The sequence below is a fragment of the Harpia harpyja genome, chromosome 4 (assembly GCF_026419915.1).
Source record: "Harpia harpyja isolate bHarHar1 chromosome 4, bHarHar1 primary haplotype, whole genome shotgun sequence".
NCBI lineage: Eukaryota > Metazoa > Chordata > Aves > Accipitriformes > Accipitridae > Harpia > Harpia harpyja.
Genome location: NC_068943.1, coordinates 83,846,055 through 83,863,602, shown reverse-complemented (window position 1 = coordinate 83,863,602; position 17,548 = coordinate 83,846,055). Strand labels below are relative to the sequence as shown.

The 17,548-nt window shown below is 50.0% G+C and overlaps 2 protein-coding genes across 3 annotated transcripts; one reads left to right on the top strand and one right to left on the bottom strand.

The window, feature by feature from the left end:
* The first annotated feature begins 171 nt into the window (after nt 1–171).
* On the top strand, nt 172–12,288 carry UBE2Z (ubiquitin conjugating enzyme E2 Z). Of its 2 annotated transcripts, XR_008234841.1 has the most exons (8): nt 172–605; nt 2,409–2,481; nt 4,287–4,474; nt 6,421–6,532; nt 7,140–7,252; nt 7,796–7,886; nt 9,729–10,109; nt 10,443–12,288. XR_008234841.1 is itself a non-coding variant. In XM_052785280.1 (7 exons), the coding sequence occupies exons 1-7, from the start codon at nt 274–276 to the stop codon at nt 9,897–9,899; spliced, it is 1,080 nt and encodes a 359-aa protein (XP_052641240.1). In that variant the 5' UTR covers nt 172–273; the 3' UTR covers nt 9,900–12,288. The 2 variants fall into 2 exon arrangements, 1 of the variants encoding a protein (XP_052641240.1); XM_052785280.1 differs by having other exon boundaries at nt 9,729–12,288.
* Nucleotides 12,289–12,566: 278 nt separating this feature from the next.
* SNF8 (SNF8 subunit of ESCRT-II) lies at nt 12,567–16,967 on the bottom strand. Its single transcript, XM_052785288.1, has 8 exons — nt 16,860–16,967; nt 16,233–16,283; nt 15,524–15,662; nt 15,096–15,200; nt 14,286–14,358; nt 13,500–13,641; nt 13,255–13,329; nt 12,567–12,808 (listed from the first exon to the last, which is right to left on the bottom strand). Exons 1-8 carry the CDS (start codon nt 16,911–16,913, stop codon nt 12,671–12,673), a joined length of 777 nt encoding a protein of 258 aa, XP_052641248.1. The 5' UTR covers nt 16,914–16,967; the 3' UTR covers nt 12,567–12,670.
* Nucleotides 16,968–17,548: the final 581 nt, after the last annotated feature.

The following is a 17,548-nucleotide window of genomic DNA, read 5'->3' as shown; positions in this document are numbered from 1 at the left end:
CCAAACTGGTCGTTCCGCTGCCTCCAGCCGGGGAGACCCCCGCCAGTAGGGGGCGCGCTGTTCCCAGCGGTACACTCTAGCCTACCACGAGGCGTCTCTGTGGAAGGGGCGCTCTGGCTCCGGTGGGGAGTTGGGGGGTGGGGGGGGGGGAGCGGGGGAGGTGCCGCTCTGGCCGGCCATCGGTGGTGGAGTCGAGAGGCGGGGGCCGCTCTGGCCGGCGGACTCGCTGGTGCGGAGTCCCGGAAGCGGCGTTCCTCCGAGGCCGGGCGCGGAATGGCGGAGAGTCCGGCCGCCGAGGAGGCGGCCCCGGCCGCGGTGCTGGCGGCGGCGGCGGCGGCGGGTAGCGGCGGTAACTCGGCCGGCCCGGGAGGCGGTGCGGGAAGCCCCGGTGTTTTCATCCCCGCCGAACTATGGGCGGCGGCGGGTTTCGGTGCTGCGACGCCGGGAGCCGGCGTCGCCCCGGGGAGCGGCGGGGCCCCCATCGCGGCGGCGGCGGCGGCCGCGGGGGCCGCGCTCCTCACGCACTCCGCCTTTTGGGACCCCACCGTCAGCGGCGATTGGGACAGCGAACGGCCCAGCCCGGCCTGTCTCCTGCGGATCAAACGGTGAGATAAGCCGCCCTTGCCCGTCAGCGGCGGAGCCTCCCGGGCCCGGTGGCCGAGCGGTGCTGCCGGGTGCCGGCTCCCTTAAGGACCTGGGGGGGGGGTGGTGACTCCGGTCCTCGCTTCTGCCGGCCTCCCCCGGGCCTAGCCAGCTGCGGGCCGTGGAACCCCCGCCGCCCTGCCCCGGTGGCTGTTGTGGGGGCTGCCAGGGTGGAAAGCGGGCACGGAGCCTGAGGGTCGTAAGGCGGCAGAGATGCTTGGCTCGTCGCCGGTACCCTCGAGGCGGTAACTGTCCCCTGGGCCTCACCATCCCCTCACAGGAGGCCCTGGAGACCTGGGTTCAGGTCTGGGGACAGCCTCCAGTCCTTCCCTGCGTCCCGGGGCTTTCCTGGGGCCAGACCCCGGTCCCCGCCATGCCCCGGGGACTCTCCTTGGGCGAGGATGGAGTCTCACACCTCGCCTGCCCTGGAGCCGTGGGCCCCTGTACCACCATCCGGGGTCTCTTTCTTAGTCTGCTGTTGCTGGGGCGTTTGGCAGCAGAGCTCCTCGGTGCACGGCTCTCAGCCTGCCCTCAGGATTGCTGGGTGCTCCTCAGAGGTGCTGTTAAATGGGGAGGGGAGCAGGCTTCTCAGTCCCCATCAACGGTCAAGTTAAGATGTTTATCCTAAACCTGCCCGTAGCGATCCTCCTTCCTGCCGGTGGCCACCCGTTTGGCTGCTCTGACTCTTTAAAGGATCATCTGGTTAAACTTGGCATGTCGATAGCCTTTGATATAATGAGCAATATGGTCTTGTATTGTTAGAAATGCTGGCGCTGTTTCAACAAGTTCTTCCTCTTCCTTCGGAGCAAGTATCACTGCCTGCCAGGCACTTGCTCATCCTTGTTCTAGAGCTGTATAATGTCTTCCAAAGATGGCACCAGATATTTGGGCAGTTTCCAATCCAAATGCCAAAAACCACTAACCTCGTAAAGGTAGGCAGGAAGGCGAGGCTCTCCTCTTGCTCTCGCACTTGCTCTCGCCTTGAAACCTCTCTGAGCTCTGGTTGCTTCCCAACTGGAGCTCAGTGCAGCTCTGATTATGGGAGGGAGGCTTTGGGCTATGAAAGGTTACAGGTGCCAGTTGATTTGTCTGTAAACTGCACCGAGTTGTAGGTGATTTGTTGTTTTTCAGTTCATTTGGTCAGAGTTACTAGAGAAAGGAGGCCATTGTGATCAAGTTGTGTGTGCATGTGCATCCTAACTACTCTTGAACCTGCTGTCTGATTAAACCCAAATTTGTCAGAGCAGTAATCTTCTCAAAGGCAGTTGAGTCACGGTATGTTTGGTGAAAACGAATGACTGGGTATACCAAAGGGATTCTGTAAATAGTCTGAGTGTGAAGAAGGAAAACATGGGGAGGGAAAGTCATCCTGTAAACAACAAAACTCACCTAAGAGAACTTTTAAACGACTACCTTAGGGGAAGTTTATGGTTGAAGTTTTATGTACTGAAGCCGATCTATGGGAAAATACGAGGCAGCAGGTAGTCAAGGTGCATTCGGTCTGGTGCCTCATGTATTGATTCATTGAATAGTGCTTGTGCTCTTGAAATGCCTCAACTATTTTTGGGGATAAGTTGAAAGAGCTCAGCCAGAAAACAGTCAGAGGCAAAAGAAAAATGTCTAGCAATTTACGAGTTGCAAGTTTCCATCTTAAAAGTCTGTCCCTTTGCATCCGTGCACAGATTTGTCATCTAGAACGTTCCTGTGCCTCGAGAGCTGATGAACACCAAGGGAGATCTTGACTAATTCCTGTTTCCTTTGTTCAGGGATATCATGTCCATTTACAAGGAACCGCCCCCGGGAATGTTTGTTGTGCCTGATCCCCACGACATGACCAAGGTAAGAGAAGATTTGGAGCTGGTTCAACTTTCTGCTTCTCTGTATGTTGCTGTTGATGGCTGCTTTAAGGGTTTGCCCAAATGGAGCATTCCCTTAATGTTTTGAGAGAAGTCAGGGTGAGTCTTGCAAATGCATAATGAGGCTCCAGTTTTCTTGGTGACATTGAGATGGGCTGCATTTAAAATGGGAGGAGGCTCTCAAGGAAACTGGCTCTGTGGAGAGATATTATCACAGGGATCTGAGGAGCTTCCACAGATAAAGCCAGCTCTGCTTTAGTGGCCCTGTGAACCAGTGAGGTGCTGATCCAGCTCACTTCATCCTATTGAGGCTTGAAAACAATCAATAGAGCAGCTCAGAGAAGAGTGAGCTCCATGGAAAGCCGTTGGCCATGGGGGCCTTCTCAAAGGCTGGAAATGAGAAATGTCCATTAGCCACAAGCAGTGCTGGACTATCTATAATCTGCCTGTGGGACTTGGAGATGTTTAATTGTTGTGAGCTGGTAGAGAGATGCATCCCTGTACCTGGGCCCTGGCCTGCTGTGGAGCTGCCCGCTGGGTTCTCACAGGTACCAGGGTCACGTGCAGGTCTGACCCACGCAGCTGCTCCCACCACATCGCCTCCAGCAGACCCGCTCCCTAGGGACACTGGCACGGCTATGGCCTCTCCTGCCCTGGTTCTTCCCCTCCTGGCTCTCAGGGTTTTCCAGGACTGGGAATTTCAGATTATGTCAGAGAGAATGCAGTGAGCTGGGAGGCAGAGGTTGCTCAAATGGTGTTCTTGATCCGACGTGTTTCTTGGCTGGTGCTGCCCTTTCTCCAGCCGGTGTCACCTGGTCTGGCTGTGCTGGTTTCTGAGAGTTGCGTGTGTGTGAGGTTGCTTTGGTTTTTCCTCTGCTGCACACTTCTCCTACCCCCCTGACAAACGTGGCATCCCTCAGTTTCCCCCAAATTCCTGCCATGTAAGTGCCTGCCTGGCTTGGGGCCCCTGGGTTTTTGGAGGTGGCACAAAGGGAGTGTCTCTGCACAGCCAATTCCCACCTGGGGCACTTTTAGCTGCAGCTCTGGCTTCCCTCAGCGTTGGTAGCTGCAAGTGCCAAAATGCCCTTCAACGGAAATGCAGGTTTGTAGAACACCAGCCTTGGGGCTTTTAACTGAAATCCTGGGGAGGTAAGAGGATCATTAAAGGAGACTGCTTGGATCACTTGGGGAGTAAGCTTCCTTAATAGCCCAAAGGGAGTAGATTTCCTGGTATACAATTGGGATCTTTGAGGGTAATTAGCATGGAGAGAATAGGGTCTTAATTTCAGATCCTGGCAGAGGAAATTGAGTGATTGGTTTTAATAAGACCAAATCAGCATGAGACCATAAAATTGAGGAATGCTCTAGTTTTGGCAGAAATTCTGAATCTTTTTCTTTCTAAAATTAGATTTTTTTTTTCATATTCGAAATCTTTTTTTTTTTTTTTTTTTAAGCATAGCTTACCAGCTGAACTGTGATTCAGTCTGGTTTGGACTGTATAGAGATGTATGGGAGGCAGCTGTTGTGGACTCTGGCCAAACCTTGCATTGGAAACCTGCTTTGCACATTGAGTGTGGCAGAGGGGAGAGAAGTGTGCAGCAGTGACTCTGGCTAACGAGGGAATGAGGGAGGGTTAAGTATGGCCTGCACATGGCGTGTGCTTGTGGAAGACGCTGCCTCTGTGCTGCTGCCTGGGTGGAGATTTCTTGCCTTTGGTTGGCTTTGTTGAGGATTTGATGGTGCTGCACAATTTTGAAGTGGTGCGCAAGACGGGCTTTTGTTTTCCAGATTCATGCATTGATCACAGGCCCATTTGACACGCCTTATGAAGGGGGTTTCTTCTTGTTCCTGTTTCGCTGTCCTCCAGATTATCCCATCCACCCACCAAGGGTCAAACTGATGACAACGGGAAATAACACAGTGAGGTTTAACCCCAACTTCTACCGCAATGGGAAAGTCTGCCTGAGTATCCTAGGGTAAGAGGAGACTTTGGCTGTTTTGATGGGAAATCAGGAGGTGGCTGCAGGCTGTATCCTGCCTCACGCATCCTTCTCAGCACATTGTGCCCTGATCTTGCCCCAGACACGTGCTTGGATGCACCTTTGTGCTTCTGTGAAGTCATGTGCAGAATCGGAGTTGTAAAGCAGCACAAATTCCTCTACTGAAATAAGAGTCTAACTTGTCTTTCAAAGCACCTGAGAACAGAGCAGAGGAAGCACGAAGTTCAGTGGACGCTGCCGCTTTTCTCCTGCTTCCCCTTGCAAAGCCTCAGCCCGAGCACTGCATTTCTTCTGCTTTTGCGCTTTGCAGCCTGATCCTTAATGTTGTCTGAATGTAGGTTTTTGTGGTTTTAATTTCCTCTCTCTATGTGGGTTTAAAAATAAATAAATAATATTAAAAGCCGCTAAGAACTTCCTTGAGAGCCATTTGACTGCTCTGGGCTTCCACCTACACATAGTATGTGGGGCTGAGCGGTGGGTGTGATGATTTACAAGCACTGCTCCCATGCTGCCTGTTCAAACAGGCTCCACTGCTGCAAAGGCTTGTTATTCACCTGCTTGATTTTTAAACATGTGAAAGTCCTGATTGATTGAATGGCTCTTATGGCTCTGCCAGAGGAACCCTGGCCATGGTGTGATATTCCCAACCCCAGCTGTGACAGTTTCAGTTGCCAGTAAAGAAAGGCTTTTGCTGAGACTCTGGACTGGTGCAGCTGGGCTGATAGTACGTGGTTCCTTCTGCTGCAGAGAGGTAGTAGCGGCAGCCAGGTGAGGAGAGGGCAGTGATGGCTTGAATTGCTGTAGGGATTTGACCAACCAGCAGGAGCTTGAGCACTGATGTGGTTATAAGACTGCCTTTGCTGGGATGGTTTCTACAGTGCTGTGCATGTGCCACTTACACCAAAGTTGGTCCAAGTAGCTGATACCCATCAGCTGATAGATACTGGCCCAGGGCTGGTAGAGAGATGCATTGTACTGGGAAACACCTTCCTCAGCGTAGGAGTTTTCCTGATCTGGTGAGCTGGATGCCAGTGCCTGCAAAGCGCTGAGATGTGTAGGGCACATCCATATCTTGGGGGTCTGAATGCCCAGTAGCTCCCACACAAGCTGCCTTGTTGCTCATGCAATTGTAGCCCTGGCATGGAAGCTAAATTATTGAAGAGTGAACAAAGAGCCTCGGCCTTAGCAGAAATGGGAAGCGCAGAGGGAGCTGCAAATGAAAGGATTTAGGAAGAGCATATGTGGGTCAGCACATCCTTGTTCAGCTCACAGGGAGACAGGTCTGTATCTGGAACTAGGGTATTAAGGGCAAGAAGCAGAACAGCTTTTTCTGCTTATGCTGTTCTGTGCAAACGTTTTTGCTACCCTGTGTGTATGAAATGGGCACCTTATTCCTATAGCAGAGCATCCGTTAGTGCTTTTGATGGCAGTCCTTGTGCTGAGTGTCTGCATTACAGACTGCACAAGTGATGGTCTTGTTTGAGTCTCAGAAATCAGATTTCAGTTCTTAAGAGTTGTTTTTGACTTACGGTAGTGCTGGTAGCTTGTGTTGCTCCAGGCTGCTGTGCGAGATGATAGCCATAGCTTTAAAGTTTCCTGTAAAATGCTCAGAAATGTTACTTTTCCTGAACTCATGTGTGATGCCCTGTGTGCGTTAGCAGTGGAGTGAGGTTTAACAGACTCCCTTGTCTTGCTCAGGCTAAAGTACTCACTTGGTTGAGAGAATAAACTACTTTGACCCTGAAAACTTTCTCTGCGTCCAGTGCTTTCTATATCTGTAGCAGCTGTTTCTTTTCCTGTCGCATTTCTGTAAGGTATAGATGCGGTTTCCCAAACTTTCTGATCTTTGGTAGTTGGAGGGATGGTGCTCGCTGAGCCAGTCCTGCGTTGTTAATTGATGCTTTTCTGTTTTGATGCCTCAGCACTTGGACCGGGCCTGCATGGAGCCCAGCACAGAGTATCTCTTCAGTCCTCATCTCCATCCAGTCTCTGATGACTGAGAACCCCTATCACAACGAACCCGGCTTTGAGCAGGTGAGAGTTTGAGGTGGACCACCTCTGGTTCTGCAGCTATTTGTCTCTTCCCTCCACACCTTGCTCCTGGTGGCAAATCCCGTTCTGGAAATGGGGACAAAAGTAGATTTTGTCGCTTGGCTCTTTTCCAGCTTGCTCTGCCTCTAGTCAGAGCTTGAGGGGGAGTTGCAAGCCAGCTCTGAACCAGAGGCTGCTTAGCTCACGTATGTGTAAAGTAACAGAAGAACATGAGGCATTCGAGAAGTTGCCGGGGAGATGGGATGGCTCTTCATTTCTCTGCTACGTGACTCCTGAAATGGCTTCCTTGGGACGTACTATCATGCGGGAACCAAACTGCTCAGGTCTTCATGGTCTCCAGCATCTTGGAGAGGCAGGTTTCTGTGCTAACTTTATCAGTTGACCTGTCTCCACAGCTGTGTGAGTCCAAGACTCTGGAGACGTGTAAAATCTTGCCAGCTTTTCATTTGCAATATAAATTAGCTCAGCATACGCAGAACAGACAAAGCTGTAGTGGGTTCATGCACCAGTGAAATTCATCAGGCCCAGGAGGGAGAGATGAAGAGCCATTGCAGTCGCGTGGACTCACTGGCCCAAATTCTGTTTCCAGGAGAGGCACCCCGGGGACAGCAAGAACTATAATGAGTGCATTCGGCATGAGACCATCCGAGTAGCAGTGTGCGACATGCTGGAAGGAAAGTGTCCCTGTCCTGAGCCATTACGGTATGGAAAAGAGGCATGGAGGGAGCATAAGAAAGTGGGTGTGGGGAAGCAGGATAAAATCCTCTGGCTGCTCTTCCTGAGATCTTGAGAGTTGCTTCAGGGAAGAGCAAGTCTTTACCACTGCCTGGTCCGGTGAATAGTCATTTTGTTTCCCCTGAAGTGGATGGCTGCATCTGTGTGGTGCCCAGGAGCTGTGCATTGACAAAGGCTGTGTTAATGTGCACAACGGCTGCATCCTCTGACTTGTGTTTGAGAATAAATTTGCCTTGTCTTATGGGGAAAAAAAAAAAAAAAATCTCGGAGGGAGGGGAGCACAGCTGTTGTGGAAGCACGTGCAGAATCTCTCCAGCAGCAGTGATGCTGCAGTTCGTTTCGCTCTGTGTCCTTCCTCGTTGTACCCTGTTAGTTGTCTGGGGCACCCTGTATGGGTGTCCATGCTGACTACATGAACTGGAGTTCAGTGGGATGCGGTGACCCTGGATGATGTGACTGTTGTAAACACTGTCGTTTTGTGTTGATTGTTTGCTCTCTCATTGCATTCAGGGGCGTAATGGAGAAGTCCTTCATGGAATACTACGACTTCTATGAAGGGGTGTGTAAAGAGAGACTTTATCTCCAAGGACAGACAATGCAGGTGGGTGGCAGACAATTTTCTTGTTGATAACACACTGCCTTAGATAAGGGTGTGTCCTTAGTGACAAACAACAAGGTGCAGCACCTAGAGGTACATGGAGTGGATCTGGATCTTTTCTATGAACTTTATATTCCAACTTTGAATCACGAAACTGAGACCTGCGACGTTCCTGTGGGTAAAACACTACCACCCCCAAGTTCAGAGTATGCACACAATGTTTTTAAGGCTGTTACGATTTCTGAGTACTGGGCCTGAGACACTCTCCAGGCAAGCAGGTGGTACTTTCAGCAGTGGAACCAGTACAGTTTGCTTTCACGTGGATTTGGTATTAAGCAGGGAGGGCACATGCAGCTTATCCAGTGCTGGTGGCAACTGTACTCTATTGCAGTATTTTCCTGTGGGGTCACTGCTAGAGTTTCTCTTTTTCTGAGGTTCCTTTGCTCATACAGCAGATAGGAACTTCTCTGACACTCCCTATTCTGTCAGATGAGATTAAAAGTGGCTGACTGAGTCAAAAGTTACTGGGGGAGGAAGGGGTGGAGGAAGAGTGACAATATGGCAGACACATCTAGACAGGTTGAATACAGGAGCTTGTTTCTGCAGGAAAGTAGACTTTAAAGAATAGATTGCCAAGCTATTTGCATATGAACAGATGTGTCTTCCTCCCTCATCAGCCACCTCTTGTCTGAGTCATTGAGAAATTCCACTGCTAAGAAAAGTTGGAGGTGGTTGATTTAATGATCTTGTGTCTCTGAGCCCTTTCTTCCCGTCAGTGCCATCACTGGCTGTGTAATTCATAAATTGAAAGCACTCCCGAAGCAGGAGGTTTCGTGTTTGGAGTGAGAAATTCCCATAAGGAAGGTCTGTGCCTGACTTACAGCTGCAGAGAGTACTGAACTGAAGGCTGTGTAGTGAAGTTTGGTGAGGATTGTCAGGTGTGGCCCACTCTTGTTTCTTCTTCAAGGCGCCAGGGCTCTGTTGCTTTCTTCAGGGTTTATGAAGATCACTGTATTGTCCTCAGTTCCCAGAGGTAGTGACTGCCATAGTTGGTTTTCTGCTTACTTGCAAATAGTAGTGCAGGAAGCATGGACACAACATGCTGGGGAAATGGTAGTTGTTGTCTTCATGACCTTGTATTTAAAATGAAGTCACTCCAGGCTCAGTATCAGTTGAGTGCTTGCCAGATGTGCTGTCTTGTTAACTCTGGGGCCACATGTTGGCTTGTACCTAAGACTCCCATCAGATGGGACAGCATAAACACCACCACCACCTTATATAGCCCTGGCAATGTGTTTTCGACCTGGGATGGGGATGAAAGTAGCAAATGTTAAATAGTCTCCAAAGACTTTCTGCCTCTGACTTGGCTACATCTCAGCTGAGGGCCTTGATTTAAAATGAGAATAGCAACGCTTTCATTTGGACGGGGTCTGTGGCACTAATATAAAGCGTGGTCAAGTCTTTGGCCTCTGGATTTAGAGACTTTCATTTGTAATGTTTTCCCTGCCTCCCTGGAGTGGTCCTGAGACCAAATCCTTGAAATAGTTTATTTCCTCAGAGGTGGTAGTAGAAATCCAACCTGTGTCTGCTTGGCCTTTCATCTGTTTTTGAAGTTTGCTTGGGTTTGTAAGGTTTCCCAAAAGAGACTCCAAACAGAAATTATCATCAGTCTTCAACCTTGGCCACGACAGTGGGAAGTTAAGGGGCCGCTCCATCATAAGATGGGATTTAACCCTTAAGTCTTTAGCCATTTGTTGCCCAATTACTACGCACCTTTCTTCTTTCTGCCTCTTGCCGGAAGGATAATGGTCTATATTAATAGGCTTATTTATGGCTTTCTTCCAGGATCCTTTTGGTGAAAAACGAGGCCACTTTGACTATCAGTCCCTATTAGTGCGTTTGCAAGGAATTCGGCAGAAGGTGCAAGAGAAACACCAGCAGGAGAATACAGAAATAGACTCTGAGAGCAGCTCCTCTGAGACAGAGACAGACACTCAAGGTTGCTCTAAAGCTTAGAGCTGTGTTAACAGTGGAGAGGCCAAGCCGTGGGGATGTTCTGTCTTCACACTCTAGAGTACCCCTGACAGACTCGACAACCAAACCAATGCCAGAGCAGAGAAAACTGCGGGATATCTTCTGTCTCCTTTTACTGCTCTGGTGGATAACGCTGAACGAGAAGACTTCATGCTAGACAAAGCCAAGCTTGTGGCAGGCTACTCTTAAAAGGTACTTACTATGCTAGAAAGCCGGAGCATGTGGCATCAGGTTATTTTTTGGAAACACCTACACTGGTTGTTTTTTTTTTTTCTTTCTCTCCATTTGATTAAAGAATGAGATCTAGACTGCGAATCCTCTTTACAGCTTTTCTGTTCCTAGACAGTGAGCCCTTCCCTGGGGCCATGCTGAATGTGGAGCTGTAGCTGTGGGAGCGCTTTGATGAGTCCAGGGTATGACAGGGCCCATGCACCGTGTGCCCAGGCGAAACCTTTTCTGTGCGGGTTGGGAGAGATGGAGCCTCTCTGCTCTATGGAGCCCATTTACCTGATGTCTTTCTTCTAGACACTGTTCTAGACAGACCAAAGATAAAGAGCAGTGGTGGAATCTGGGCTCCTTTCTGAAAGCTTTACTCACGCCCTGGGTGACTTCGTCCACTGAGACTTCAGGCGCAAAGGGGCAGATGAAAAGTGGAAACTGCAAGAATCTGTAAATTGAGTGCAGGTGTGTTCATCCTGGCATTTTGGGGAAGGGAGGGTGAGAAAACCATTGGTCAGAGATGGGGGGAGCACTTAAAAATAAATCTCGTTTGTGTATTTTTTGTTTTTTTTCCAAGTGTTGATTTGAATTTAGCATTCTAGACATACTTTATTCTGGCTGCTCTGAACGGAGCTGTTTTGTTTCCTTAACTGAAGTACTCTTTGCTTTCCACCTCTCTACTCAGTGTAATATTTTATTTTCCTCCCTTCTTCCTCCTGTCACCTCACTCCCTGCTGCTACCTTGATCCATCAGATTGAAACGCTAGAGTAAGGGGCAGTTCTAGCTAAGGAAGCCACTGTTCCTGGCTGGAGTTCTTTGGAGGTGTACGCCTTGTTACTGACAAATTCCTTTGCCAAACTTGGCCGAGCGCAAGCTAGCTGAGTGTCATAAAGTTTAACACTTCAGTGCATTGACCGTTTTAAACAGCAGCTTTTTACTGTGAGCGAAGGCCGGCCTCTTGGAGAGGTGTCTGCTGGCTGCGAGTGCCATTACATCAAAAGATGTATTCGGTGTAACTTGGGTGGAGGTGAAATACCCAGTTTCTCCAGGTAAATGACCCTGGTGATGATTGATTGGAGCAGTATAATGTTTTGTTGATAAAGAGCTTAATCTAATTTTTTTTTTTTAGTATTTTTATGGGAGCTTTGATAGAAAGCTAAGCACAAAGTTGCACATTGTCCTGGGCCCTCTCCCAGTTTCCTTAAACACCTTCCCACCAGCTCGGCCCTGTTTCAGACTCCTGATGGTGGTGGGAGAACTTCCAATGCAGTCATCTTTGTTCTAAAAAAAGCGCAGAAAGAGGGGCCAAAAGACCCCTGCCGTGTGCTGTACAGAAAGGCAATGCCCCATGCGTCACTAAATTATTTTCAGTCTCTGTGATTTATATCAACTCTTGCAGAACTCAGAAGCCTGCACACCGCTTCTTCAGCAGCTCTGAAAAGCTGAAAGGTGGAAACATTTCTGAATTGTTAAGGTGCCGTTTAACAACTTGGGAACCTTTTTTCCCTTTAGCAAGCAAACTCCCCTGGGTCTGTCATTGGCTTGATTTAGACTTAAACCCTGTCTTCCCTCGAGGGAAAGCTGAACTTACGCAGGACTCACTCAATACATACACCAGATGAGAGTAAATAATGCGGTGTTCACCTTGAAATGAGGTCTCAGGGAGGCAGCAGAGTCTCCCGAGAAGTCATGAGCTGTGTGCTACTTCACCGCCTCTTTAATCCCATTGTAAATGTCACGTTGTTTTTCACCATTCAGTAGCATTGTGGGTAGAGCTGTGACTCTGCTGCCTTCCCAAGGCAGAGCTGGTTCTGAAATCTGTTTGTGATGCATGTGGCGTTACCATCCACCGATACAACGAAACAAGAAAATGCCTTATTGTGGACACTATTCACATAACTAGCATGTGGCTGTAAAAGAAAAGTATTAGTTTTATAGCTCTAATGTTGTCTGTCCTACCATTTCTGAATGTTTCCATTTCAAAGTGACAATCCTCAAATGACTGCTCTAGGCAGAGATGTTTTAGCAACAGATTTTTAGACCTAATTGAGTTGAAAATATATGCACAAGAGTCACTCTAAGATACCTTGTTTATATACTATTGTACATAAGATTTTTTTTGTGCAATAAAGTTTGTTTTGGCAGAATCTAGACTGTGGTACTCCTTAGTGGAACGACGACTCATTCACAGAGCAGAGAGGACTGCAGAACAGTTTCTCAGTGTTACTGCTGGCTCCCAAGATTCTTTAGGCAGAGTCACACTTGCGTCCTCCGAGACTGCAGTTGCAATAGCAGCTTAGATAATTTTCCTCTTGCTGTGACAAGGTAATTAGTTGTCTGTAACGGTAAGTGGCATTTCCACGCACAACAGAGGAGAAAATTCAGAGGTAAGCAAGTATGAATTAGTCCTATTAAATTCTCAAGCTAGACACTATTTACAAAACTTTATTTCAAGTCCGCTGTCCCTGTGTTTCAGGTGATATGCAAATAACCTCACAAGAAGAATTATATACAGGCACAGAACACATATCGGTCAAGGTATTGCCTCCTTGACTTCCTCTGGAGTGATATCCTGAGAGTACAGCTCTGTAAAGAGAGCAGGCAGCCAGTACTGAGGTTCTCCTGCTGCCTGAGTATCCAGCCAGGCCATTCCTTCTTTCAGCAAGTGTTCCTATACAAACAGAGCGGAAACTGTGAGTGAAACTTAACTAAATGGCTGAGAAGCCATTCACAATAGAGGCCTGGCCCCACATTTATTTTAGGGTAAGGGAGGGGGTGTAGCGCTTCGGCTACAATAATCTTTTACTCAACTTGACCGGGAGAAATATAGTTCAGACATCCAGCCATGCCCACCCTGCATGTTTATGTAGGACCTGAACTAACAAGATTCAAGTTTTAACGGTGATTAGTGAAGCCACAGGAGTATCTGCAGCTTCTGAGAGTCTGCTTTCCTCATTCTACGTTTATGCAGTGTGTACTCTGCCTTTGGTCTACCAGCTAGCTTAGGATCCCCTGTGCATGCCGTGATAACACATCCCCAGCCAACTGTCTGCTGCAGGAGCAGTCACTCTACACTGTCACTGAACTCCACTGCGCACATGAGACCTTCATACATACCAGCACTTGCTTTGCACGTTCCGTCTCCCACTTCAGACTGGACCTGATCTCACTGACTGTTACATAGCCCTTTTTCTGAAATGAGAGGAAAATTATTGTGTGCTTACAGTCAAGACTGAAGTCCATAGTTTAGAAGAGAGCGTGGTAAGTTTTGCCTACAGGCCTGGTCTAATCACAGTTCCCTGTCGTGGAAGCAATAAGGTTCTTTCAAGGTGGTTGTATTTTAAAATCTCCTGGCTCAATACCTCTGCCAGCTGCAAGACGACAGTGTGATCCATGTTCAGTTCAGCCGGCACCGACTGGATCAGATATGTTCCACCAACAGGGATAATCCCAAAGCCATTCCCCAAGACCTTCAGTTTCTTGATTGCACGAAGGAGATCATCCCTGAGAAGCAGAGGTCAATGCAAGGCTTTAAAGCAAGAGCCTCTCTGAAGCTGCACGCTATGTTCTGTAAATAAGGAAGAATTGATGTGCAGAAGCTATGAGCAATAATAGCTCTTTGGAGCTTGCTGCAGTTTCAGGTAATCAACAGCTGAAAAAAATTTTTATAAAGCAATTTAGAATTAGTTTGCATATCTGTGGCCCCCTTCAGAAGTGCAGACTTGCATTAGAGAGACACTTGTAGTACCTGAGCTGCAAGTGCTAAACTTTAAGATTCAGCCCCAATTAGTGATCACGATGGCGAGTTGTGTCCTAGAATCTGCTTCTGTAATGACATGTGTCAGTCCCTTCCTTACAGCTCAGGAGACCTCAGCAGACTGTGCCAGTAAGAGAGCTGGATTTGCAGGGTACTAATTGTCTCCAGCTCAAGGCAACAGTCCTTTATGCCTTTGGGCTCCCAGAGAAAGCACACTGCTGCTTTCTGAAATGGTTAAGTTGTTAATTGCGGATCATGTGTAAGTGGCTCCATTGCTAGAAGTTACATTTGGAGTCCAATTAACAGCAGCACTTTGAAGTGCTGCTGAGGTCACCCTTTTCTTCCCCAAATGCTACTTGAGTCCCCTTTCCTGCAATACACAGACACTCACTGGCTGACATCCTGAGCAAACTTCCCCCTTCCCTTCAGCACTTGCTGATGAAGTTCTTCCAGTGTTATCAGACCTAGGAGTGAACAAAAGGGGACAGGAAAGCATTACAGCACAGCAACAAAATTACTCCAGCAAGAGCAGTCAAGGGTCCTTTGTCCATTTGCCGCTGGCTCACCCCTGCCTTCCATTTTACAAGCGGCTGTTCATTGTTCCCAGTATCCAGCCTTGGGTGAGATAAGCACTGAGTCCCTTCTGTTCCCAGAACTAATATGCAGCAGTCAGCTGTTGCCTTCTCCCACAAATGTATTGGACTCAGGTTTCAGCTGGCTTTGCTGCAGCCCTTTCCTGGTCTCAGATTGCCTTTTTCGGAGTGAAGAACATCTACACTCTTTTCATTGGGCACTTACCACTGGTATTCCAACTCTTTGGGATATTGCTGTGATCCTTTAGAGACAATCTTACTGCCAGGCTCAAAGCAGTAACTTATCAGTTTCATACTCCTTCAAGATTGTCATTGATGCCTGCTCCTTCCCCACCATACTGCGAGTTATGGTTTTGTTACCTAAACAGAGTTGGTTGATTTCTGCAGGAATCAGTAAAGCTGGGTGATTACTAGCGGTGTAGCCTTTATACATGTTATAGAAACAAAACAAGGCTTTTTGGGGACAAGGAAGACAAAACTGCCACTTCTGTAATTTGTGAAATCTAGTAAAGAACACTAGACTGAGCCATGCGACTCATTTTCCGCAGGGAAAGGGTATCCTCCTATTAGCTGTATCTCCTAGAAACCACACACAGTGGGATCCTCACCTCCATTCCTGTGTTTCAGAGCCAGGCAAACTTCAATGATCTGCACACCCAGTTCATAGTAAAAGTCTCCAACTCCCAACATCTCTGACCAGAATCCTTTACCAGCTGTGAAGTGAGAAAGGGGAAAGCGATAGGACCATTGGCAAAAATATCCTTCCTTAACAGTTACTGGTGCCAGGCAGGCTGCTTGCAAACCTCGCTGTGAGGACTCTCAGAACTGTCACTGAAGAGTCTCCATTTTGGTTACTGTTTTCCCCCACCCTTTTAAGTAAATAACACCCGATGGTACATTACACCAATTCACAAACCCCAAGAATCAAACCAGCATCAGCTCTCCTCAGGGAAACTTCAGCTTCACTGCGAGCTGTTTCCAGTACGAGAACAGTGAGATGAATCCTTAGTCATTAACCCTGGTGCCTGTTCCTCACATGCCAAAGGATCCACTCCAATTGTTGCACACATATCCTGGAACTGGACCCGGAACTCGGGGTTTTTACGGATCTCTTGCTTGTGTTTGCTGGCAAACTCTTCTAAGTTGGTCTTAAACATGTCCAGCTGCTTAGACATCTGAAAGAGAATTGCAGAGAAGTGTTTCTGTCTTAACACTTACTTAATGCAGTTTTTGCATAAACACAGCCCCCAACAGGCCCTAAGTCAGCAGAGTCCTCCAGAAACACTGAGGACAGGTCTCTGATGTGCTGCCTACCCAGTGCAGATGGACCCAGTGGTCTTAAAGGAAAGAAACAAGATAAAATCACTCGATGAAATCAGAATTCTCCACGCTTTTAACGCTGAATTCATATCAATGTCAGACCACAGTGGAGATATGACAAGGCAAAGGGCTGTTCTGAACCAAGAGACAGGCTCAGAAGGGGAGGCAGCAGTTATTCTGTGATGTACGTGGGGCAGAAACAGTTCTACAGAAATGAGATGTTGCTGAGGTCTTGAGAAGGGAGGCAGAGCGAGACCTGTAGCAAACATCACAGCTCTCTGATGGAGATGGATGCCATCATTATCCACGCTGCTCATGGATAATGCTCTGCACACCAAAGCAGAGGGGGAAACGAAGCCCAGGTTTTGCGGCTGGGCTCACAACCATGGTTTTTCCCACTGCCAGAGCAAGGGTGGATCTCCCACCTGAGCCAGCTGGTCTTCGGCCAGGACTGTCCCTCGCTCCTTGTACTTTGCCTGCAGGAGGAAAACAGGATGATGGAGACAGCGCTGAAGGACAGATGGACCAGAAACCAAAACTGGATGAGGGAGATGCTCCTTTCGGGATGGACGAGCCAGGAGAACGCGCGGCCCCGGTGCCCTGGGCAAGCAGGGAGCCTGCCAGGAAGCTCAGAGCACCCTGGGCTGGGAGCAGGGCTGGGAGCAGGGCTGGGAGCAGGGCTGGCGCAGGCTGGGATGGCAGATGGGAGGAGGAGGAGGAGGATGAGGATGAGGATGATGGCCCCCACACCCCCCGCCACAGGGCCGCAGGGGCCTGCCCCCCCCCCCCCCCGGTACCAAAGGAGCTTGGCAGCTCCCCACCCGAGACCGGTGGGGTCTGGCACCCCTCCGGAGCCTGGCAACCTCCCCCGGGGCCATTGGATCCTGACACCCCTCCCACGGACCCGCTGGGTGCTGGTGTCCCCCCCTCCTCCCACGGGCCTGGCACTCCCCCCCCCGGGCCTGGCACCCTCCCACGGGCCGACCTCGCCGCCCACGGGCCTGGCGCCGACCCCCCCACCCCTCCCACAGCGGGATCCCGGCGTCCCTCACCTCCGCTAGCTTCTTCTTGGCGATGGCGCCCGCGCCCACCCCCCGCCGGTGCATCCCGGCCCCTCTGCCCGCGCCGCGCTCCGTCTGACGTCATCACTCCGCGACCGGCGGTGTGACGTACGGCGGGGGGGGTTGTATCTCACTCCCGGGCACCCACGGCTTAGACACCCCCCCTGAGGGCCTGGGGGGGGGCACTGAGGGTCTCAGACCCCCCCCGGGGGGTCTTTGTGTGTGTGTATGGGGGGGGTTGGGTGCCCCCCGGGTGGGGGAGAGGCCCTTTTTGGGGGGGGGGGTGTGCTCTGTGTGGAAGGGTGTCGTCGTCCCCCCGGGGTGGCGGAGAGGCCCTTTTTGGGGGGGTTGGGTGCTCTCTGTGGGAGGGTGTTCTCCCCCCCCCCCCCAGCGTGGGGGGTAGCCCGGGTTTTGGTCTCCCCCAGGGTGTGGGGGGGAAGCCCCGCTTTAGGTAAGGGTGACCCCCCCCCCCCAGATGGAGGTAAGTCCCTATCTGTGGGGCTGGGTGCCCTCTGAGGGAGGGTGTCTTCCATGGGGTGCAGGGGAACCCCGGTTTTGGGGGGTCTGGGGGGGTGTCAGGAGGGGGGGGGGCAAGTCCTGAAGGCTCCTTTGGAAGGGCAGGCTGGCTCCCAGGCAGGTTTCAGCAGGACCAGCCCTCAGCCAGGGTCTGTTCCCCGCAG